We start from the raw sequence: 22,982 nt of genomic DNA on the forward strand, positions 1-22,982 counted from the left end.
TCTGGGTGAGGCTAGCTAGAACAGGCTCAGCCAGATTTGTCCTGTGACCCACGCATGGAACAATGCAACAGAAAAATGCTGTTCACTACAGTGTGATATACAAGAGCAGAGCATGACAGAGTTGCTTTTTGTGAAATTGACAATAAGGCAACCGACACAATTTATCTACTTCAAAATCATGCAAAGATGAGGCTCTAATTCACAACTATTTTAGAAAACTGAACTTTTCACAGTCTTCCCAGTTTTCCAAATAGATCTTCAAGCCTGTCTTAGTCATAGCAGAGGACGTTGTGGTCACTGATAAGAATCATTTAGCAGATCCTTTTATTCATAATTTTACAGAATCTTGGCATGTCTCAGTTTCCTCAGGTTTGACTTCTTCTTGAAGAACAGCCTGCACAGAAATCTACCTCAGAACCCTTGTGCAGCCTTTTGTTCACTTTATCCTATTTACATGTTACCTGCTGGTTTTGCTTCAAAGTCTTCATTGACATGGAACTCATGAAGAAATTGTATTCTTCAGAACTGAGAAAATCATCTGACAGACTGCGTGCATTAATGTGGCACCATTTACCGATAGTTTTTAATCCATTCACCTCTAAATTACCAGCTAAATTGGAAGGATGTTATGGTAAACCTTTTTTAAGAATGGTGACTGTTGTATGTTATGCAAAATTTGGGAGAAACTTCTCACCAAGCAGCTGATTGAATGTCTTGAGTTACATAAGATTTTGTCCAGCGTTCAGTTGTTTAGGGTTTTATTACAGATGTGCTGCTGCAGTTTTAAAACTTCTAAATGGCATAACATCTGCATTGGGCACCAAACAACATTGTGCAGCATAACTTAATACCAAAGGTATGACTATGTGGATCACTTGACGTTATTAAATAGATTTGACAGTACTAGAGTTTTTGTCGCTCATTGTATTGGCTCTCTAAGGGTTAAAGCAGTGTTTCCCAACCTTTTTGAGCCACGGCACATATTTTACAATGGAAAAAAATCACAAAAAAGCCCACCACCAAACAAAAACATGAATCAAAGTCTTGGATTTCCTCTTTGATATCCTGACATGATTACGCATGAACCTTCATTTTGTTTGGCTGTGAACAGACTATTGTATGACCCGTAAAATGAACATCAATGCCAATCCTGCCATCCGAATAGGATGTGATTTCAACCATATGAAGAGACAAGGACACAGAATTCACTTGTTGATAAATGCATTTAATGTAATATTAATGTCCGTGAGAACATTTAGAAGTTGGTCCAGGCGCTCATTGACACCACCGATTGCCTTCACAATGTCCTCTTGTGAGCACAGGTGAGAACACAGCCGAGGACAGGCATTGACAGCTGGCTGTTGGACTGGAGGAATCCCACGGTCTGTGACACGAGGCAGGGACTGCATCTCACCGTTGTCTGTCTCTTTGTCTTTTGGGAAATAATAAACTGAGAGATTAAACATGAATCAAAGTCTTTGATTTCCTCTTTGATATCATGACATGATTACACATGAACCTTCATTTTGTTTGGCTGTGAACAGACTATTGTATGAACCATAGAATGAACATATGTGTGAGTTACACAAATACAAAATGTATATATACCTTGGAGATGATCCGAGTCACCCACAAGTGCCCCCCACCCCCCACCCCTACGAGACCAGTGTCACTGACAATAGTGGTGACTCTGCTCAAACGGGCTAAGTTCATCCTCTTCTCTCCTTCCACCTGTTTCAGCCTCTGCTTCGTGTCCACCTTGACGTCATGTGATCATGCAGAGAGGGGAATCCCAGAGGGAATCCCACCTGCAGTCCCCGTTTATACTGATTTACATATTTAAATGTTGGCGTGGAGAGGGAGGAGTCTGGTACTCCAACATATTCGGTCAATTCCACGCTGATTGGGATGTACAAAGGAAATATGCTTGGATTCGGGCATATGCACAGTTTTGTTCATCTGGATTGTTTTGTGCATACAGACTTTTCTGGATTTGGGCGTATGCCAGGTTTCAGTATGAAATTCCCGCAAGTCTTTGTAGAGGCCCCAGGTCTTCATCCACACCATGGTCAGGGCCACTGACAAGAGAATTAACCCTTGTATCCCTGCTTTAAATGATGCAGGAAACAGGAGGACCAGAGGAACACTGATAAACCCATAAAGCATGCAGAGAACAGGCAAACTCAACACACAAAGGCTCCTGTTTGACTCTAGATTGAGTATGAAGCATTCTAGCTGTGAAATGCAGCCCCTATTTACCCCACTATCAATGAGCAACATCAACAATTCAAACTAACACCATGATAAAGTCGCTTCAGCAATTTCTGCAAAGCCAAAAAAATTGTCACATACACAATATTTCATTGGACCATCTTTAATTTTCATTCTGCCACACAAAGCTTATGTAGTATCACATAAATGTCTCAACATTTTTTCCATCCACAGTTTGCAGGTGTTGTATTGATGATAGGAGAGTCGGACAATTACACAGTCCTCTCCAGCACATTCTGAAAAATTTGCAATGAGGTTCAGGTTTGGACTCTGTGGTGGCCAATGCATGTATGAAAATGATGTCTCATGCTCCCTGACCCACTCTTTCACAATTTCAGATAAATGAACTCTGGTAATGTCATCTTGGAAAATGTCTGTGTCATCAGGGAAGAAAAAAATCCACTGATGTTCAACCCTGGTCAGTATATTCAGCTAGCCATGTGACCTCATTTTTTTGGACACATAACGCTGATGGTCTTCGACCTGACCAACTGACTCAACCCGGGATCATAACACTGCCCCCATAGGCTTGTACTGCAGGCACTAGGCATGATGGGTAATCACTTCATCCACCTTTCCTCTCACCCTGATGAGTTCATCACTCTAGAACCATGTCAATCTGGACTCATCAGACCACATGACCTTTTCCCACTGAAACACAGTCCAGTCTTTACATTCTCTGGTAGGGATGTGCATGAAGAACTGATTATACGCTCAGTCAAACGATAAGTATACTCCACATTTTTTAAAGAGTGGGCTCAATTTTATTTGGAGCATGTGATATTTTTCAAAGAGATGCAAAAGTAACATTTACAGCATCATTTCTGCGGGACACGTGTGTTATGTAAAGTCTGAAAAGCTGTTAAACTTGTTTTAATAAATGAAATGGCATACATGTGGTTCAGTTCTTGATTGGTGAGGTTGAAAATGAAACCTTTTCTCATAAGACAAAGCCAAGAACCTGAAGAATAAAGAATGTAAAAGTAAATTGTTGCCAAGACAAAAATGAGGAAGAAGGAAGTTGGAGAATATATAAACATCGACACAGTTCAGTTCTCATAAATTTCCCATCCAGAATTCAAGGTAATAACATTATATAATTTAAGGAATTTAATATTTTGCATTTTCAACCCTTTTTAATCAAAATAGAAGTAAATAAATGCAAGTTGTTTTTAATCCTTTTCATTAGTAGTATTAGATTTACCAATTTAAGTCTGTGCACTGCTTTATATGATGTCTATTTGTCTCTGAATTAGATGAAGATCCTGGTTCTTCTTCTGATGCTGACAACATGTGCTGCAGATCCTCAAGGTAATAAATATATTGTTTTTCCATCAAAAAACAGAAAGAAATGTCACAGTTGCGTTGCATATAGACAGTGTGTAGACATTGCCTGCCTTTTAATCTTTACATTTATACCTAAAATATATTTTTGTTTAATTCAGTTCATTCTATATAAAGTTTTGCAAAAGTTATATTGTTTACATTTACATAAATATTTATCTATGTTCTCTAACATTGTATGATGTAATAAGAAATTTATACTTAAAATATAATTGACTGCAAGAACAAATTAGTTTTATGTATAAGCACATTTTTGGTCTAAGACAAAACGTAGATGATCATACTAATTTTATTTGCCCAGTGTGTGAAGTGAAGGGCTAAATGGATTTTATAAAATGTTTTTTTTTGTTTTTGTTGTTGTTGTTTTTTTAATCACTGAGAGAATCTGTTTGTGGAAGATTTGTAGTCTCAAAAAACATCCTCAAAGATTCATACGTTTAAGTTTGTTGAAAAACTGGTTAGCCACACTGGTTGGAATTTGGTTAAAAGTTATCAGTGTTACAAAACAAACAACAATTCTGTCTCAGATGTAAATTTGCCATATCATGTTATTTAAGTATTATAATATTATATAATTTTGTTCATATGCATATTTTCTATTCTGATATTTAAAGTCTCTGTGTGTCTTTTAAGATCTGTCTGGTAAAATGTTCACCTTCCCACAAGAGGGTAACAAAGCTTATGTGAGGCTGAACACATCAAAACAGAATTTCAAAGCTGTCACCGTCTGCCACAGGTATCCACAAGTGCAAAATGCATGAAAAAACACCTGTTTCATGGTTTGTGAAAAGTATCCACTCATGGTCATTTTTTAACACTTACAGATCCTTCACTGACCTTGAGAGAGATCACAGCATTTTCTCACTGGCCACCCCTAAAATTAGTAACGACTTCCTGATTTTTTATGGCTACAGCCGAAATGGGATTTTACCCAGTATCAGGAATCATGGATTGAAGTATGGAAGGCTGGACTACAAACCCAACATGTGGCACTCTATTTGCACCACATGGGACTCTGGGTCTGGACTGATGCAGCTGTGGTTTAATGGGCAGCCTTTGACAACGAAATACATCAGCGCTGGAGAGATCAGTGGACGTCCTATAATTATCTTAGGACAGGTACAGTGGCATTATTAACTATCATAGTCAATGGTCACTGATGACTGCTGTTAAAATGATCTTGCTGTTAAATATAATCCCAACCTCTGTATCTAAACAGGAGCAGGATTCCTACGGTGGAAAGTTTGACACCGCACAGAGTTTTGTGGGGAGGATGACAGATGTCCACATGTGGGACTATGTCCTTTCAGCCTGTGAGATCCAGAAGTATATGGATGAGGAGAACTTCACCCCAGGCAATGTGCTCAACTGGGCTTCGCTGGATTTCCAAATTGTGGACAGAGTTCTGATAGAGAGTAAACAAATGACATGTTGCAAAAAATCTGCACCATGTTCAGCCAAAGAGAACATCGGTTTGATCTAGTTTAGGTGTAAACTAGAAGTTCTTTGACTCTTAATGTCGTGTTTACTGATTTGGTGTTAACTGATTATTAACTTAATTAGGACACACAATCATTGACAGTTTTCAATCACTTCATTTATGAACCTTTAAAATCATTTCCACAGTTTTTTTTTCCATTGAATCAGTACCATCTTCTGCCCCCAAGAGGTAAAATGTAGGAATGCAGCTTAAAACAAAAGTTTGTGCTGTTAACGGGACACAACTTTGTGGTTATTATATGTGAATATAATAACAACAATAAGAAGAAGGTGACGAAGAAGGGGAAGAAGAAAGTTCTCATTGTATAATTTATCCCTTCATCTTTGATAATGAACCTCTCTCACTATGAACCTTTGATTCACTGTACATTTTATTTTGCATTGTCTGATGCAATTTTGTAATTGGGAAGGTTACTGTCATTCACTGGCACACTGATCTTCGAACAAATACCAGGGTTACCAATCAGTGCACTGGGGCTGGTGAATAAAATAAACTCTGTTCAAAATGACACATGAGAAGATCATTTTTGTTAAGCTTACTGGTTTCTGATGTAACAGAGATGCATGAGACTGTAATAAACTATACTTCAGTATATTCTCAGTTTGACAGATTTATTTCTAAACAGTCACATCTGCTGTGTTGTGTCAGTTCAACTTATGGCTTACAGGAAACATAAGGTTCACTGCAAAGTGTCCTGATCTTTGCCAGGCAAATGGAAAATCATGGGTGTAAGTGTTGAAGTAAGATTAGTAAGATTGGTTAGATTAGTTATGTAGGCATCGAATGTGTGAACAATAGGGTGGATATGTTTGTGGGGAAAGTACATTTATAGAATCTGAACACTTCCACCCCTTGCAACTGAATATAATTTTTTCCATTAGACAGTTTTAAGACCCATCATTTCATATCATAATGCCAACCAGGCAAAGGTAATTCACAGTGCTTTACAAAAATGGAAAAGAGACAAGTTGAAAACACACAATTAAAACATAATCAATAAAACATAAATAATAATCAATTAAAATAAAGTAAAAGAGAAGAGTGCAGATAGAACCCTGTCAGCTGTTCTATGCACAGTTGAATGAGCCGTTTCCAGCCTGGACTTAAACATTGTCACAGTAGAGGTCTGTCCACATCATCAGGAAGACTGTTCCAGAGTTCAGCTGCATAGAACTGGAACACGGCTTCAGTGTGTTTAGTCCTGACTCTGGGCACCTGAAGTTCTCAGGGTCCAAGATGGTTCATATGGGACCAACATGTCACAGATGTACTTTGGTGCCAGACCATGGAGAGACTTATACACGAGCAGAGTTGTTTTAAAGTCTATTCTCTGAGCGACAGGAAGCCAGTGCAGAGACTTGAGCACAGGACTAATATGGTCGTATTTCCTGGTTCAGGTCAGTACTCGAGCAGCAGCGTTCTAGATGTACTGTAGCTGTCTTACAGATTGATTAGAGCTGTAAAACAGCTTAATGAATCCAATCTGAGGCTATAAATATAGATGCATATGTACTGTAGATATGAAGAAAACACTAAGAGCTAATATTTCCAGAACACTGGGGATATTTTTCAAAATTCAGGGAAAAAAAATTGAATTCTGAATTTATTACTTCAGTTGAAACCTTATTTAAGTAACAAAGAAAATATTTTTGGCATTTTCAAGATGTTTTTGATATTCCACACTTTGCCTTTTAATTGGTAAAAGATGACAGGGTTATGAGGGGTCCTAAAAGGAGGATCTGCCAAAGGTTAGTCTTTGCAATGCTAAATACTCTGTGCCAAACAATGCAAAAGAATTGTCTGTCAGTTCAAAAAGAATATTCCTCTGTGCAAAATTGCAGAGAATATTTAGTATTAGAGTGAATGTCTGTTTGTCTGCATATGTCAGCCCTGTGATGAACTGATGATAGGTCCAGGTTGAGCCTGTGGGTGATTGCCTCCAACACCGTCGCAACCCTCACAAGGACCAAACAGTTCAGAAAATGGATGGATATTTATTATTTCACCATCTAAAGTAAATCCCATGGGATTTCAGAAAACATTTATTGTACAGTCAGTAGCGACACTTCCTCTTTGAATTACGCCATTATTTCCATCTATGAGACTTGTTAGTTTGAAGGATAATTTTACAAATCAAGAAAGGGGCATTTTGTTGTAAAACTGTTGAAGTATCAGACTGTGAAAATGTGTAAATAGACAGACTACACACTTGAAGGTCAAAAAAGTGACGTCTTTATGACTGTCTTTACCCAGTTTGATCACAGTCATTGAAGAGGTCTTTACTGCTTTAGCATGTCATTTTGAGCAGGTTTCCCATGGGGGGACCTTCGACGCTGGCAACTCCTTCATTAGTATGATGTCTGATGTCCACACACGGGATTACGTTCTCTCAGCCTATGGGATCCATGGTTACATGGATGAACCAAACAAAACAAAGCTATGAAAGTCAAAATTATGTTTATAAATCAGTAAGTATTATTAATTATTACTACCTGTATTTATCCTTATGTGCTGTACTTCTTTGTCATCTGTAGTATAGTTAGCTTTTGTATATTTCAGTAGTTTTAGTAGTACTTTAGTATTATATGTATATTTAGTATTTTATGCTGTACCTTTTTGTACATGCCTACATTTTTCAGTATTTTGTGTTAGATTTTTGCACTAAGTCTTTTTGCTGCTAAACAGAACAGAGCTGCTAAAATGATTTTCATTGTTCCTGTGACAGGGACAATAAAGACCTCTTGTATTGTATTGCATTGTATTGTATTGTATTGTATTGTATTGTATTCTATTCTATTCTATTCTATTCTATTCTAACACACTATCATTTCTTTTTTGTCTGTTTGTTAGTTTTTTTGTTTTTCTTAAGTGTCCTAAGCACTGTCAAAGATTACTTTAATGTTGACTAGTTTTCCTGTAAGTAATCTCTTTGAACGTTATTTTATTAAAACTTTTGTACTTTTGTAAAGTAACTAAGAGAGTGATATAAACTTTGTCTAAGTTAAAAATACAGTGTCACATACATCCTGAGTAAAGAAAAGGCTTCTAATAGTGTTGATCCACATCATATCAGTGCATTAATCTGTACCACAAATGTTGTTAGATCATTCAAAGTATAATAAAATACAAGACAAAATCAAGGAAAGATGGGAGGACAAACAATCTGTCATATCAGTTCACCATTATTTGCAATGAATGATTGAACTTACACATGGCTCTAAAAGATGAAAATCAGCAAATGAAACCTTGTCAAATGGATAAGTGGCAACAACCGCAAGTTATCAATGCGCGTTTACAGACACGAAATCATGTTTGTTGATTCAGCAGAAACAGATTTATATTACAAAATCTGTGAATTTTGAAATAGAAAGGAAGTAAAAACAGATTGTTGCACAGACAGAAATAAGGAAGTAGAGAATGTAGAAAACGTGATGCTTTTCAGTTCTGTTCACAAATTCCTCATCCAGATTTCAAGGTAAGAACAACGTTAGCATTTCATTGCAGTATTTTTCAGCCTTTTTAGTCTAAATAAAGGTGAATGACAGTTAATAGTTTTTAATCTACTGTATGTCATTATTATTAAGTCTGAGCACTGCTTTATATATCTGTTTGTCTTTGAATTAGATGAAGTTCTTGATTCTTCTTCTGGTGACAGCATGTGCTGCAAGTCCTCAAGGTAATGGACTGATTGTTTTTCTATCAAAAGCAGAAAGAAATGTTACAATCATGTGCACGTTTGTTGCCTTTTAATCTTTACATTTAGATCTAAAATGTCTTTTTCCTCAATTCAGTGGGTTTAATATGAGATTTTGCAATAGTCTAATATTTAAATTACAACAAATTGCATGAATGATTTTAGTTGACGGACTTTGTATGATACAGCATGACATTTAACCTTCCTCTTGTGTTAGCTTTCTGTTACCATCTTTTATGTTAACGGGTTGGTTTTGACATATGTCTTAAATCAGCTGTGAAATACACTAAAAGCAATTATCTTTCATCCAATTTGTTTCTCATCTCTTGGTTACCTTGTTAGGCTTCCTTATCCATGAAAATAATGGTTTTAATATTTTTGCTGTGAGCCTCTGGGCCTGTTTTTTCTCAGTATACCCCTCCATGTGCATCTGCAAGTCACCAACTATACTGAATTGACCTCATGTGTGGACATGCCTGTCTGTGCTTGTTTTGTTTTTGTGCAGGTAAACTGGATAACAAGGCAAAATGAGAATCCCCAAAAGCTCACATGATTGGGACAGGAGCTGCTGTCAGTGTGCTGGCTGACAGTGCACTTTCAGATTTCAGTTTGACTCTAATTATAGCTTTATAATCGTATTTTTATGAGTGGGTTGAAACTGACCTCAACAACACAAAGGTCATAGTTTGAACCACAGCATTTCATAATTTAGTGATTTTTTTGTTGTTGTTGTTGTTGAAATAGAGGTTTCTGACAAAGTCAAAAAGCCTTGATGCAATAAACAAATTTTATGTGGTTCTTTTATGCATTTAAAACCTAAAATGGGTTGGTGCTGAGCCCTAACACAAGAGGAAGGTTAAAACGTAAAATGCTACTGAGTCTGTCAAAGGATAACTTTAGTTTTCTTGGTAAATCTAATTTTAGTCAGTTTTAATTTACTTCCCACTTTTAATGAATTTGCAAAGGGCTGTGTTGTCATTTAACAGAAACAACTTCTGAACTTCCTCTGAGGTTTAAACTTTCAAAAATGTTGAACGGCTGAGTTTTCACTTCATCTTATGATATTTTGTCTCAGATATACATTTGTGAAACAGTATTACATGGAAATAATAATATTGCACCACTTTGTTCACTTTGTATGCACATATTTTCCATTCTGATTTTTAATGTCTCTCTCTCTCTATCTGTCTTTTAAGATCTGTCTGGTAAAATGTTCATCTTTCCTCAACAAAGTACCAGAGCTTACGTGAAGCTGAACACAACAGTAGACAGTTTCAGTGCTGCAACTGTCTGCCACAGGTATCGTCACACATGCAAAATTCATTAAAAACACCTCCATCATGGTTTGTGATATATATTCTTACATGGTCATTTTTTAACACTTACAGATCCTTCACTGACCTGAAAAGAGATCACGGTCTTTTCTCACTGGCCACATCTAATTCTTTCAATGACTTCCTGATTTTTTATGACTACACCAATCGTGAGATGGAGCCCCATGTCAGGCATGGTAAGTCCGAGTATGGAGGGCTGGACTACAAACCCAATGTGTGGCACTCTATTTGCACCACATGGGACTCTCAGTCTGGACTGATTCAGCTGTGGTTTAACGGGCTGCCTTTGACGAAGAAATATGTCAGCTCTGGATCAAACATCAGTGGACGTCCTATAATTATCTTGGGACAGGTACAGTCATGTTATTTGCTATCATTGTCAATGCTCACTGATGGCTTGTGCTAAAATTGTTGTCTCTATTCTTGATTAATATTCATGTAAAATATAACTCTAACCTCTGTGTCATTACAGGAGCAGGACGCCCACGGTGGAAAGTTTGACATTAATCAGTGTTTTGTTGGTATGATGGCAGATGTCCACATGTGGGATTACGTCCTTTCAGCCTGTGAAATCCAAAAGTATGTGAATGAGTTAAACTTCACCCCAGGCAATGTGCTCAACTGGGGGGCACTGGACTTCCAGATTATGGACAGAGTGCTGATAGAGAGTAAACAAATGATGTGTGTTTAAAGTTTGAAACAAAATGTTTGACATTGTACAGAGTCAAATTAAACTGATGAAGCTTCTGCTAATCACAACACGACACACTCACCGTTAGTCTGTCACACGGGCCATGCTATCAGACTTTATTCTCTGATTTGGCTCTGATATGTGGTCCTAGGCTCACTTCCTCAACTCTATCCATCTCCATCACCAGCACCACCAGTGTCCAGGCTCCAGGGAACTTTTCTCAATAACAGTAACTCCTAATTCCTCCAATCACTTCGCATGGTCAAGCTCCTGCCGGCATCTAAGTGCCAAAGTCTATTTCTTGTTCCCGACATTTTCATATACATAAAATGCAAACTTCCTCCATTTCTCTTCATTCTACTTTAAATCTCTCCTGATTGAAACTTATATCTACAATAAATGGTCTAAACTTTGGTCTTATCTGTATTGTTGCTTCACGTAAGAGAGGTAGAACTTTTCTTGTGTGAACTTCATTTTGTGATTGGTCACCTGATCACAGTGCTTATGGAAATGACACAATATCTTTTACCTATCTTTATCTTTTTTCAGTTTCTTTATGAATCTATCATGAAATAAAATTAAGTGTAATATGAAAGCTGATACTTTCACCCCTTTGTCCTGATTTTGTCCACAGTACTTTTAGTGTATCATTTTGTCTCACTACAAGATTCATCTCATAGGTAATAATGTTAGTACTTACCCAGTGAAGGTGTGTTCAGCATATTTCCATATGGCCAGTGTGATGTGATGCTCATTTTACGTGTGCACGTGGCTTAAAAAAAAACAAAAAACTTATGTATTGTAAATAAATTGTAAAATGAAAACACAAATTACTTGCTTATACATGTCATTTTTCACAATCTAGCCTAGAATTTATTTAAGTGAATATATTGAACATACATGTACAAGTTAATCATTAAGTTAAAAGTAAGTCATTTAAACACCTAATCAACTGTTAATATAGATGACATAATCTTCCATTGAAAGTTTTAAATATTGAATAAATGATATGGGGGGAAAAAACCCCACTGCTCTTAATGTTATAATTAATTTCGGGAATAGTGTCTGTAAGTCCAGCTTCCCTAAATGTCCAGGTTGTGTAACTCCAATTCATGAACCCATATTTTGGCACTTGAGCAAGAAAACAGCAGTTGTTTCAGTTCTGCTTGTTGACTTCCCCTCAGCCTCTGGTAATAAACTCTCACTCACTTCTCAAGTTGTAGCTCCTTAACTCCTTGTCCCTCCTGTCACAGACGTAAGCAGAGGAGTCAAGACGATGACCTGAGGACAGAGGAGATAGACATTTAACCACATGAAATATCCTCATCTCAGAGCTGACATTGTACATTGGTTAAATATGATGCGTGGAACAGCTGCTTACCTGCCTGTTATTCACTAACTATGACCAAAACTTAATTTTTAAGATCCTGCTCCTGTCATGGTTTATGTAATCCAGACATGTGACAGGCCTCCTCCAATCACTGAAAAAACTTCGGCAAAGCAGTGACTGAGGAAACACCTTTGGGTCTGATCAAGCGAAAGTGAACATCAATATGAAAAAAAGTAAATTTGCACACATCATTTTTTAGCAGAAGATGTCTATCTTGTGGAACTGTTATCCTTTTTAAAATACCACTTGTAGAAAAAAAGTTACAATTGATTTTATCGATTGTACTTTTTACACCATTGCCATGCCAAAGAAATAAAAATATAGCTTGAATTTGATGCTAAAAATTTAATCTTAAAAATCTGAAAATTTTAAAATACAGAGAAATTATTCTTTATTTGTAATTTACCAATATCGGTATGGACCTCCACAAGTTGTAAAATAACACTGTGTTAGTATTAAATACATTAAATAAAACATTGTGATTATATCTGGCTTGTTTTAAAAAATAAGTCAACATTTTGGGTGATGCATACAATGGTAAAGAGACGTCCACGTGTTGCTATGGCAACCTGTCCACGTGTTACCACACTCTCATGTCAATAAAACAAAGACTTTTCAATATTTTACTCCAAAATGTATTTTCAGGATAGATAAACATAATATGTAAAAGGTTTTGTCCTACTTGATGTCAATTTCTGTTGAGAAGCACATGTTTTGAATGTTTGCGTAAAGCTTAAAAAATGTATCCGTTTCAAGTCCACGTGTTACTGAGCAGTAATTTGACATTTTTCACCTAAAAATTTTATCTCCCCAAATTTTGTTATACATAATGTTAAAATGCTTATAAGTACCTACTCAAATATGTATAATACATGTATATAAGTTACTCTGCTTACATGACAGAGGATGTTGAACATGAAATGTGTCCGCGTGTTACCGCTTGATCGGACCCCTTTGTATCCTCGGTCATAGCTCCCCAGACTTATCTGGGAAATATCCTTCCAGATGGTGCAGCAAGATCTATTTCTGGGTCACAATTGAAAAATAGGTAATTGAGAATAGTCTAATGTCATAAGTTACATGGATGCCACTTGGACACCAGAGAGAAGGTGGGCTGGATCCAAAACAATCATGGACCATCGGATAATCTCAAACAGATACAACCATAACGCAATATAAAAACAATGAAACAATATAACAGACACTCACAGGTTTTTACATGTTATCCGGGCACACGACATTAATTAGTGACAGTCAAATAAATATATGAAAATGTGTTTCTGTCAGCAACACTGTAACAAATTTCTGTAATTTCTACAGTAAAAAATGACAGTAGCTTTGTTCTAAGAATTTGCAAGGTGTATGTCATTACGGGTAAAACATAACATATTTACAGTAAGTCCAAGCATTTGTTCAAAGTATCACATTGAAAAATTACAGGATGGTTGTGTTTTCACTTTGTCCTGACTGTAAACGATACAAATTACAATTACACACTGTTAGTAATACTAACAGTGTGTAATTCTTCTAATTCCTCTAATACTAACTTAGTATTAGAAGGCATGAAAGAGGACATGAAGGCGGACACATAGGAGCGAACCCCACATCCATCCACTCAATAAAGTGGAAGTAAGACATTTTATCCCACAAAATTAAAATGTGATTCAAGTAGTACCTTCATGCAATATAATTTGATGTCTATTTTAACTCGTCGTGTAATGTAGACATTTCAAAACCAGCATTTTAGTAAGAATAATGTTTATTTATTGGTGTGAGTGACTGAATTTCACCTTATTTCAATTATCTTAGTCATGTTTCATACAGAATATACAGGGTGTGGGACTCAGAATGCACTGTTTTTGCAAATGTTAGCTAGCGGCTAGCTGCATGCATTAGCGCCGTTAGTGCAATTATTGTGGTCATCAAACTGGAGTAGTCAAAACTAAAAAAAAAAAAATACAATTATTGGTTGTTTCCAATGTAAAATAACAATACACTGTTCTAATTTATATACAGCAAAAACCTGTGAAAAGTATCTAGTAATATACTGTAATTATTTTTACAGTAATTAGCAAACCATTTTACAGCACTTTAGTGTCATGTTGGCTCCCAGACTGTCTGGATTTGTCTGTCTTTTCCTGTTTTATTTTTTTATTTATTTATTTTTTTTTATTCTTTTCTTTTTTTCCCTCTTTTTTCTTTCTTTATTATTTTTTTTCTTTTCTTCTTTTCTTTAATGGGCTCAGCTGGCTGACAGGCAGCTGTCTGTACGGATAAGGCAGCACCCGACACCAACTGTACTTTCCTGTTTTATTTTGTTAAGTTTCCCTCATGTGTCATGTCTGGTGTCTTTACTTCCCTTCCCTGATTGTGTCACCTGTGTTGATTACATGTCCCCGCCCTAATTCGTTCCACCTGTGTCTCATTGTCTTCCCTCCCTCCTGTGTATTTAAGCCCTCTGTTTTCCCCTGTTTGTCGCCAGTTCGTATTCCTTCTTTTGGTGTGTCTACTTACCAGCGTTTCTTCAGATCCTGTTTGTTTGCCTGCCTGCCTGTTCTCGACTGGGATTGTTCCTTGACTCCTGAGTTTTGCCTGACCCCGTCTGTACTTCAGCCTCTCCAGCCACTCCCATGTTTGACCTTTTTGCCCGGATTTATGGTACGTGATTCTGCCTATTCCCCAATGTACTGTTGCCTGTCTGCTAGTCTCCCTGTGTATGACCTGGTCTGTCCCCTGACGCTCCTCTGTTTTTTCCTAGTCGGGTTCCTCTCGTGTGCTCCCGACCCGGGCCGTGGGTTTCCTCTTTTGGATTCGGACGTCATGACGAGTCCGTGGGGACAATTCACTGAGGACTCACCCGAAACCTTTTTATGTGAATTGTATTCCCTGTCTGTGTTTAATAAACACAACTAAATTGTATTTTTGTCTGCTGGTCGTGCTTTTGGGTCCAGACATCGTACTTCCAGTCCTAACATTTAGGGACACCTTTTTTGCCTGGTATTTACTGTAAATTCTACAGGAAATTTGTGACAGTATACTTGTACTTTAGTGTTGTTTGTTCCACTATGTTGACATTATATATTAAATGAAGAGCTGTCTTGCTCTGTTTATTCCTTTTCTTTGGTGGTAACTATGGTAACATGCTGCTTTCACATCTCCGTGGATGTACTGTCTTACACTAAATGCAAAATTGCACGGCATTGTGGGTGATATTCAGCTTTGAAGTGACCATCATTTCTGACTAAATCTAATTGTGATTGAGTCGAGAATTGAAAATGGAATTGCAACTTTTTTCATTATTATCCTTTAAAAGTGTTTTTCAGTGTATAGTCTATGTTTAGTATACATTTATAGATAGTTTTCTTTTTAAAATGTGTTTGGTTTCTGCTATTTCATAATAATTCATACTATTTCTTGGTTTGTGATGATACTTAATGTCAGTATTTTTTTATTAAAATATTACAATTTACAGAAAAATGGATGTGGACTAGGGTAAATAATCCAATTTTCTCTACTTCACAATTTTTACATAATTTGTCAATGATTACTTAAAGTACTGATTTATTTTTTTCATCATCTGAAATGTATCATAAAAACACAAATCATAAATTTAAACCCATATTTAGAGAATATCCTGATGACATATATTCTTTCTCAACTAATAATAATGGATGATTGTTATAAATATATTATCCATGAATGAAATTTAACATTTCCCCCCCTTTTCTTTTAAGGAGAAAAACAAAGAGAAAAAATAAGAAAAGTATGAAAAATAGGGCTGTAGTATCTTGTGTTTCCTCATGCATGTGTGTGTTTGTCTTTGTGTTTGTGTGGAGCTGGGTACAGTTTTCTACAGTACAAACTAACATCTAATCCTGCGAGTCACCTGCTTGTCACCCAGATAAAGGCCTGCTGCATCCTGCCAGTTGTTGTCAGGCCGATAACATTTGTGGTACACTACATGGGCTCCGTTTTGAAGTGAGATGCTGTTTGCTTACTTGACTTTTGTTCACAGTCATCTCTTGTGCCTTGTCGGCAAGATTCCAGCTCCTGCTCAGCCAGATTCTCACTCCAAACCTTGCTCATTCCTGCCAGTTCCAGCCCTCCTAGCAAATTCTGGCTCCCTACTGCACATACACCATCCCTGTTACTCTGAACTAACACCTTGGCCTGCTCCCCGGACCCATCCCCGCTCAGCTCTCCAGACCCAGGAACCGCAGTCATACTTCAGACCAATTTTCCCAGCTAAGCTCTTTGCTAAAAACAAACTCACGACCTTGAAAACTTCTTTTTCGCTGTGGAGTTTGTGTCAGCCGTGTGATCCTGAACTCAGTCATAACAGACAGAAGCATGAATGTGTATTACACAAGCCATCTCTTCAGTTATTCCATCTCCAGCTCTGTTAAACTGTAAACCTTTTAAGCTTATAGAAAATATGGTTTGGTCGATTGTGTCCTGGTCGTCACAGAGGTTGTGGCAAAACAGTAGTGAGGTCAGTAATATACATGAATGGGCAATATTCTGAATTAATGCTGCAAAAAAAGATGTTTTATTTCTACAGCTGCGGAAAAAAATATTAGACCACCCTTGTTTTCTTCCATTTCTTGGTCATTTTAATGCCTGGTACAACTAATGGTACATTTGTTTGGACAAATATAATGATAACAACAAAAATAGCTCATAAGAGTTTAATTTAAGAGCTGATATCTAGCCATTTTCCATTGTTTTCTTAATTAGAACCAAAACCACTTATGTTCTTACATCAATAACTATGACATTGTATGGACAAAAACAGTGCTTTTAGACCAGTGGTTCCCAACCTTTTTTGTCTTGTGACCCCATTTTAACATCACAAATTTCTGGCGACCCCAGACATTAAAAATAGAGACTTTTTCTTTTTTTGCTAAAATTAATTTGTTTTTGATCATGTAATAGTTTGCTATACTATGTTGCAAATAAATGTTAATTTTAGAGGACATTTAGTCTATATAATGTATATTATTATGGACAGAGGCAGAAAAGCCAAGTGTAGATTACTGCACAAAGTGAGAATTTTATTTTCCTTGGTCAGGATATGTACAGTCAGTCCAGCTTGGATTTACAAGGCTGACAATGAATAATGAAAAAACGATAACTCAAACTATTAATTATGAAAGAGCTGCAGCATCTGAAACTGACCACAATGAACATTTGAAAGATCAACAGTACCACAGTGCTTCAGTTTCAGCTTCAGAGTTTGTCATGTCTTTTATGTATTGGGATTGTCTCTCTCAACTCACCATATACTTTTTGTTAGTAAGCTTTTTTTAAATTTCTATCAATTACTTGAAATTTCAGGTGACCCCATTTCAATTCCATGCGACCCCACGTGGGGTCCCGACCCCAAGGTTGAAAAACACTGTTTTAGACATTTCATGTTTTCTTTTCTGTCTGTTTTAATCAATCAGTCAATCAAAGTTTATTTATATAGCACTTTACAGTAACATACAGAAGACCAACTGTGGAGTGGACTAGGTCTGTATTTAAAAAAAAAAAAAAAAAAAGGCGGAGAAGGCGATAGGAGGACTACCCTTTGGCTGGTCGTGGCTGTTCTGGTCCCTGGGCTGTGGCTGTGTTCCTGGGGATGCTGGATGTGTGGGGTGTTGATGATCTCCTCCCCTCCTTGGGCTCTGTGTGTTTAGCTCCACCCCCCCACCCCCCCCTTCCCAAAGCAATATTAATTTAAATTAATTCATATAAACTAGTGCTGGGCAGTGATTAAAAATTTTAATTGCAATTAACTGCGTGGATTTCTGTGATTAATCGCAATTAATCACAGTTTTTTTGGGGGCGGGGGGGTTGCTGGCATCAACAGCGTGTATTGCCTTTCAGTGATATTTCAGACTGGAAGTACTCCGGTGATAAAAATAATTGCACATGTCAGTACTTCCAAACAACTGTGTCCTTCTCAACCCCGCCATCTGAAGACATTTAAAATGAATGTCCATAGAAGAGACCGGTACTTTTACACATGTTTATGCCCCACCAGTGTATTTACAGTTGTGAGTGATTGACAGGAGTCTTAAGCACTAATACTAATAAGCCCAATAATATGTGATGTTCAGTTGTTCAAAGCAAGCAAAAGGAGCCCTGAAGTGGTCAGAATAAGTTGCACTAACGTATGTTTTGTCCTTGCGGTGTTCCCATAGTCAGTTCGGACATAAGAACGAACTAACAGACACGTTTCTTTCACTCTTTTTGTATGGCTCCAAAAACGTTTGCCTGTGAGTATTTTATGTTCAGTTGTTGTAAGAATGAATAGTATAAAATAACTCTGATGGGAACCTTTGTTGCTGGATAAAAAGACGTGGTAAATCTTAAATTAAGCTGTAAATGTTAATCGTTAGCGTATTTATGGATTTTCCCATTCAAGTTAGCATCGAGATAAATTGACTGCCAATATAAGATTCACATCGTAAATGAGTAAAGGTTAGTTCAAAGAATGGCATATTATACCTAAACACAACCAATGAATTTACATAAACTTAGCATGAGCCTGCATAAAGAATTAGTTACCCATCTCCGACTGCTAGCATAAACGAATTAGCTTAAACATGTTAATAACACATTGTAATAAACACATCCAAAATAACGTCATAAACATATTTCTAACGGCACGTTTGCATGTGAAATTATTTAGCAAACAACAGAATGATTAATACATACAGGCGTTGCTTCTGCAGGAGTTACGCAAAGTTTGATTCAGCATTACTTGTAAAGTTCGCTCTTTTCTCTCAGCCGGCACGTATACACAGCACCGGCATGTGGAGCGCCAAAATAAAAGCATGAGTTTCAAAATAAGAGTCCGTATGTATAAATGAACTAAGACTTGTTTGAAAGGCAGAACAATAATAAAACGGCGTTAACGTGAGATAAAAAAAAAAAAATTGTTGGCGTTATTAAATGAATGCGTTAACGCGGTAATAACGCATTAACTTGCCCACCCCTAATATAAACTAAAACTAATAGTAAATGATACAAATACATTATTACAAATATTAAATTATTTAACTCATTGTTTTATTGTGGCTGCCTCCGCCGCTACCGCCGCCACAGTAATACTAGCAAATTAGACTATTGGTATTAATATTATATATTTTTGTGTTGTTATTACAACGATTATTATTTTTGCCCTCACTCCCCCCCTCTCTTTCTCACTTTCATTCACACTCCCCTCTTCCCCTTTTCCCTATCGCCCCTAATCAAGCTATATTGTTTATTGCTCTTTACATTTATTATCTTTTTCATTGTAATATGATGTTGTCATTTTTGTTGTTTGTCACTACTGTGTCATTTTTGTTGCTGTTTTTTTTTTTTTTTTTATTTGTTTGATTTTCCCTTTGTTTATGTGTCATTTTTCTGTCCACAATGTCTTGTTAACTATCACTAATAATAATAATTAAAAAAAAAAACATAAAGAAGACCAAAGTCCTTTACATCTAAAAGCATGATTAAATTATAAGATAGCAACAATTAATCAAATACTATAAAAATGCATAAAACAATAAGACTCAACATACAGTGATAAAAAAAAGACCACAGATTTAAAACCTAATAGTCTCAGTGCTAAGGGTTAAAAGCCAGTCTAAACAGGTGAGCCTTGAACCTGGACTTGAACAGGGACAGATCAGTGAGGACTTACAAGTCAGGAGGCAGCAAGTTCCACAGTTTTGGAAGAGCAACAGTAAATGAACGATCACCCCATTGTTTATATCGGGACCTGGGGACATCCAGAACCATCTGTGAGGACAATTGGAGGGCTCTGCTGGGACGGTGAACTGATAAAATCACAGATAAATAGGGAGGGGCGACACCATTTGTTTGAGTCACATGATACCCACTGAGTTAGTACTTGATTGCATAACCATTGTTTTTGATGGTCTAATAAGTCTTTCTGCGGCTGTATGTGCCTTAGCAGTTGCATCATATAACTCAATGTAGTTTATTTCATATATCCACTTTTAAAGTTCCCCTTCTAATAGAATTCAAGGGACTTTTGAAGTGGAATATAACATGCATATCTGTTTTTATTTTATATCTTAAGAGGGAGCAGGTTCCCACTACTCCACCACGTTTCCCCACCATGTTTCTCGTTCTTTTCTGTTCTATAAGCAGGGGTATTCAGCAGTAACTTACTATATCTGAGAGAAAAGCCAAGAATGAACAAAGCAAACAGTGGCTCTGATAAGGGACCTGTAGACTTAATCTGCAGTTTCACCACTAGATGTCACTGAATATCACACACACTGTATCTTTAAGACCCATTATTACCTCCTCCAAGGAGGTTATATTTTTGTCCGCGTTGGTCTGTCTGTCTGTCTGTCTGTCTCTCTGTTTGTCTGTCGGTCTGTGTGCAAGATAACTCAAAAAGTTATGGATGGATTTGGATGAAAATTTCAGGAAATGTTGATACTGCACAAGGAACAAATGATTAAATTTTGGTGGCGATCGGGGGTGGGGAGGACATTGATCTGTGGTGGAGGTCTGCGCTCTACGAGTGCTTTTCCAGTATTTTGTGCCTTGATCTTACCTTGAATTCTGGCTCAGGATACAATGCACTATCCAACTGTGTGTCATACTAGATGTTTTATACTTTAACCACTTCTGTGTTGCACCAGTTAGTTCTTTGTTTCCTTCCCGTCAGGTACATATCTATACCAGTGGCAGCTGCTCGTCTTTCAGGGAGGGGAAGCTCATTGTCGGCTTACATAAAAAAAAAAACAAACAAAAAAAAAAACAAGTCCAGTTCTTTAAACATAAATTTGGCCCTCCGTTCCTTTTTAAGAAAACGGTCAGTGACCTTATCATACCAAGTAAACAAGAAAACGTTGAAATTATGTTAAATTGAAACAAGGAAGTACAATGAGTGTGTTTTATGTACAGTGCAAGAAATGAACAAGTAATTTCGTAGTGGTTTGTCTCTCCATTTCACAGCAGAATGCGCAACTGTATTAAACTGAACTCTGTCAAGTGAAGGAGTAGATCTCAAAATTGCTGTCAATCAAATGGGATTCAGCCTTTCGACTGATCCTCCAATCAGCACATGGAAGCCTGGCGTCCACCCCGGCCGAGCTCCGCCCACAGCTCCATTCACCCCCAGAGACGCCGAGTGTCCAGGGGCGGGACAACATTGTGCCATTTATCCAATTACTGTCCAGTTTTGAGGCAATGAAAAAAAACTGTTCCACTCAGTCCCATTGAAGTGCATGGACGCTGAGCGTCTACGGGCAAATGCACTGAGCAGAGATCGTATGAGAAAACAGCGCAACGGGAATGGATGAGAAGTGAACAACATGGAGTCCGTTGATTTGTGATTCTGATCAGTGCCCCCCACCCCACCCCACCCCTGATCACCATCAAAATTTTATCACTTGTTCCTTGTGCCAGTATCAGCATTTCCTGAAATTTTCATCTAAATCCGTCCATAACTTTTTAAGTTATCTTGCACACAGACAGACAGACAGGCATGGGGGGGGTACTGATCTGCCTTGGCGGAGGTCTGCGCTCTCCGAGTGCTTCTAGTTTATTATTGTATGTCTCCAAATAGCATCAATTTGGAACCATAAATAGTGCATAGATTAGAGGTGATTTCTCATAGACTGCAAGGGAAGCTCAGCTTCCCCAAAAATTATGAAAATGAAATGGTTAAATATGCACGGTTGTGTTGACATTTCATTGACTACAAATGTCTTAGAACACGTTCATCTCAAAGACGAGTTTGTTCAGAATCACAAATCAATGGACTCCATGTTGTTCACTTCTCATACATTCCCGTTGCGCTGTTTTCTCATACGATATGGTCAGTGCATTTGCCCGTAGACGCTCAGCGTCCATGCACTTCAATGGGACTGAGTGGAACAGTTTTTTTCATTGCCTCAAAACTGGACAGTAACTGGATAAATGCAACAATGTTGTCCCGCCCCTGGACGCTCGGCGTCTCTGGGGGTGAATGGAGCTGTGGGCGGAGCTCGGCTGGGCTGGACGCCAGGCTTCCACGTGCTGATTGGAGGATCAGTCGAAAGGCTGAATCCCGTTTGATTGACAGCTATTTTGAGATCTACTCCTTCACTTGACAGAGTTCAGTTTAATACAGTTGCGCATTCTGCTGTGAAATGGAGAGAGAAACCACTACGAAATTACTTGTTCATTTCTTGCACTGTAAATAAAACATAAAACACATTCATTTAACTTCCTTGTTTCAATTTAACATAATTTCAACGTTTTCTTGTTTAGTTGGTACGATAAGGTCACTTACCATTTTCTTAAAAAGGAACGGAGGGCCAAATTTATGTTTAAATAACTGGACTTTTTTTTATTTTTTTATGTAAGCCGACAATGAGCTTCCCCTCCCTGAAAGACGAGCAGCTGCCACTGGTATAGATATGTACCTGACGGGAAGGAAACAAAGAACTAACTGGTGCCACACGGAAGTGGTTAAAGTATAAAACATCTAGTCTGATGCAGAGTTGGACAGTGCATTGTATCCTGAGCCAGAATTCAAGGTAAGATCAAGGCACGAAATACTTGATATTGCCAACCAAAGGTATTTGCATTACTATTTGCGTTACTGTATACTATATTCAGATCAAAGCAAGTACCATCAAATTCATTTATAATTTATTGTATGAAGCAGTGAAAGCCAGAAAACAAGTGTTGAAATTATTGCACAAATTATCAGCAGTCTAAATGATATGTGCTTCTGTTTTTGTTTATATCAG

General features: G+C 37.4%; 2 protein-coding genes across 2 annotated transcripts; both read left to right on the plus strand.

The window, feature by feature from the left end:
* The first annotated feature begins 3,322 nt into the window (after window positions 1-3,322).
* Window positions 3,323-5,711, plus strand: LOC115435987 (serum amyloid P-component-like). The gene is made up of 5 exons (XM_030158649.1): window positions 3,323-3,354; window positions 3,528-3,582; window positions 4,249-4,351; window positions 4,440-4,734; window positions 4,835-5,711. Exons 2-5 carry the CDS (start codon window positions 3,528-3,530, stop codon window positions 5,096-5,098), a joined length of 717 nt encoding a protein of 238 aa, XP_030014509.1. The 5' UTR covers window positions 3,323-3,354; the 3' UTR covers window positions 5,099-5,711.
* A 2,823-nt stretch (window positions 5,712-8,534) lies between these two features.
* LOC115435988 (C-reactive protein-like) lies at window positions 8,535-11,435 on the plus strand. Its single transcript, XM_030158650.1, has 5 exons — window positions 8,535-8,591; window positions 8,741-8,792; window positions 10,007-10,109; window positions 10,199-10,496; window positions 10,617-11,435. Exons 2-5 carry the CDS (start codon window positions 8,741-8,743, stop codon window positions 10,833-10,835), a joined length of 672 nt encoding a protein of 223 aa, XP_030014510.1. The 5' UTR covers window positions 8,535-8,591; the 3' UTR covers window positions 10,836-11,435.
* Window positions 11,436-22,982: the final 11,547 nt, after the last annotated feature.

This window comes from Sphaeramia orbicularis, chromosome 16, assembly GCF_902148855.1.
Source record: "Sphaeramia orbicularis chromosome 16, fSphaOr1.1, whole genome shotgun sequence".
Lineage (NCBI taxonomy): Eukaryota > Metazoa > Chordata > Actinopteri > Kurtiformes > Apogonidae > Sphaeramia > Sphaeramia orbicularis.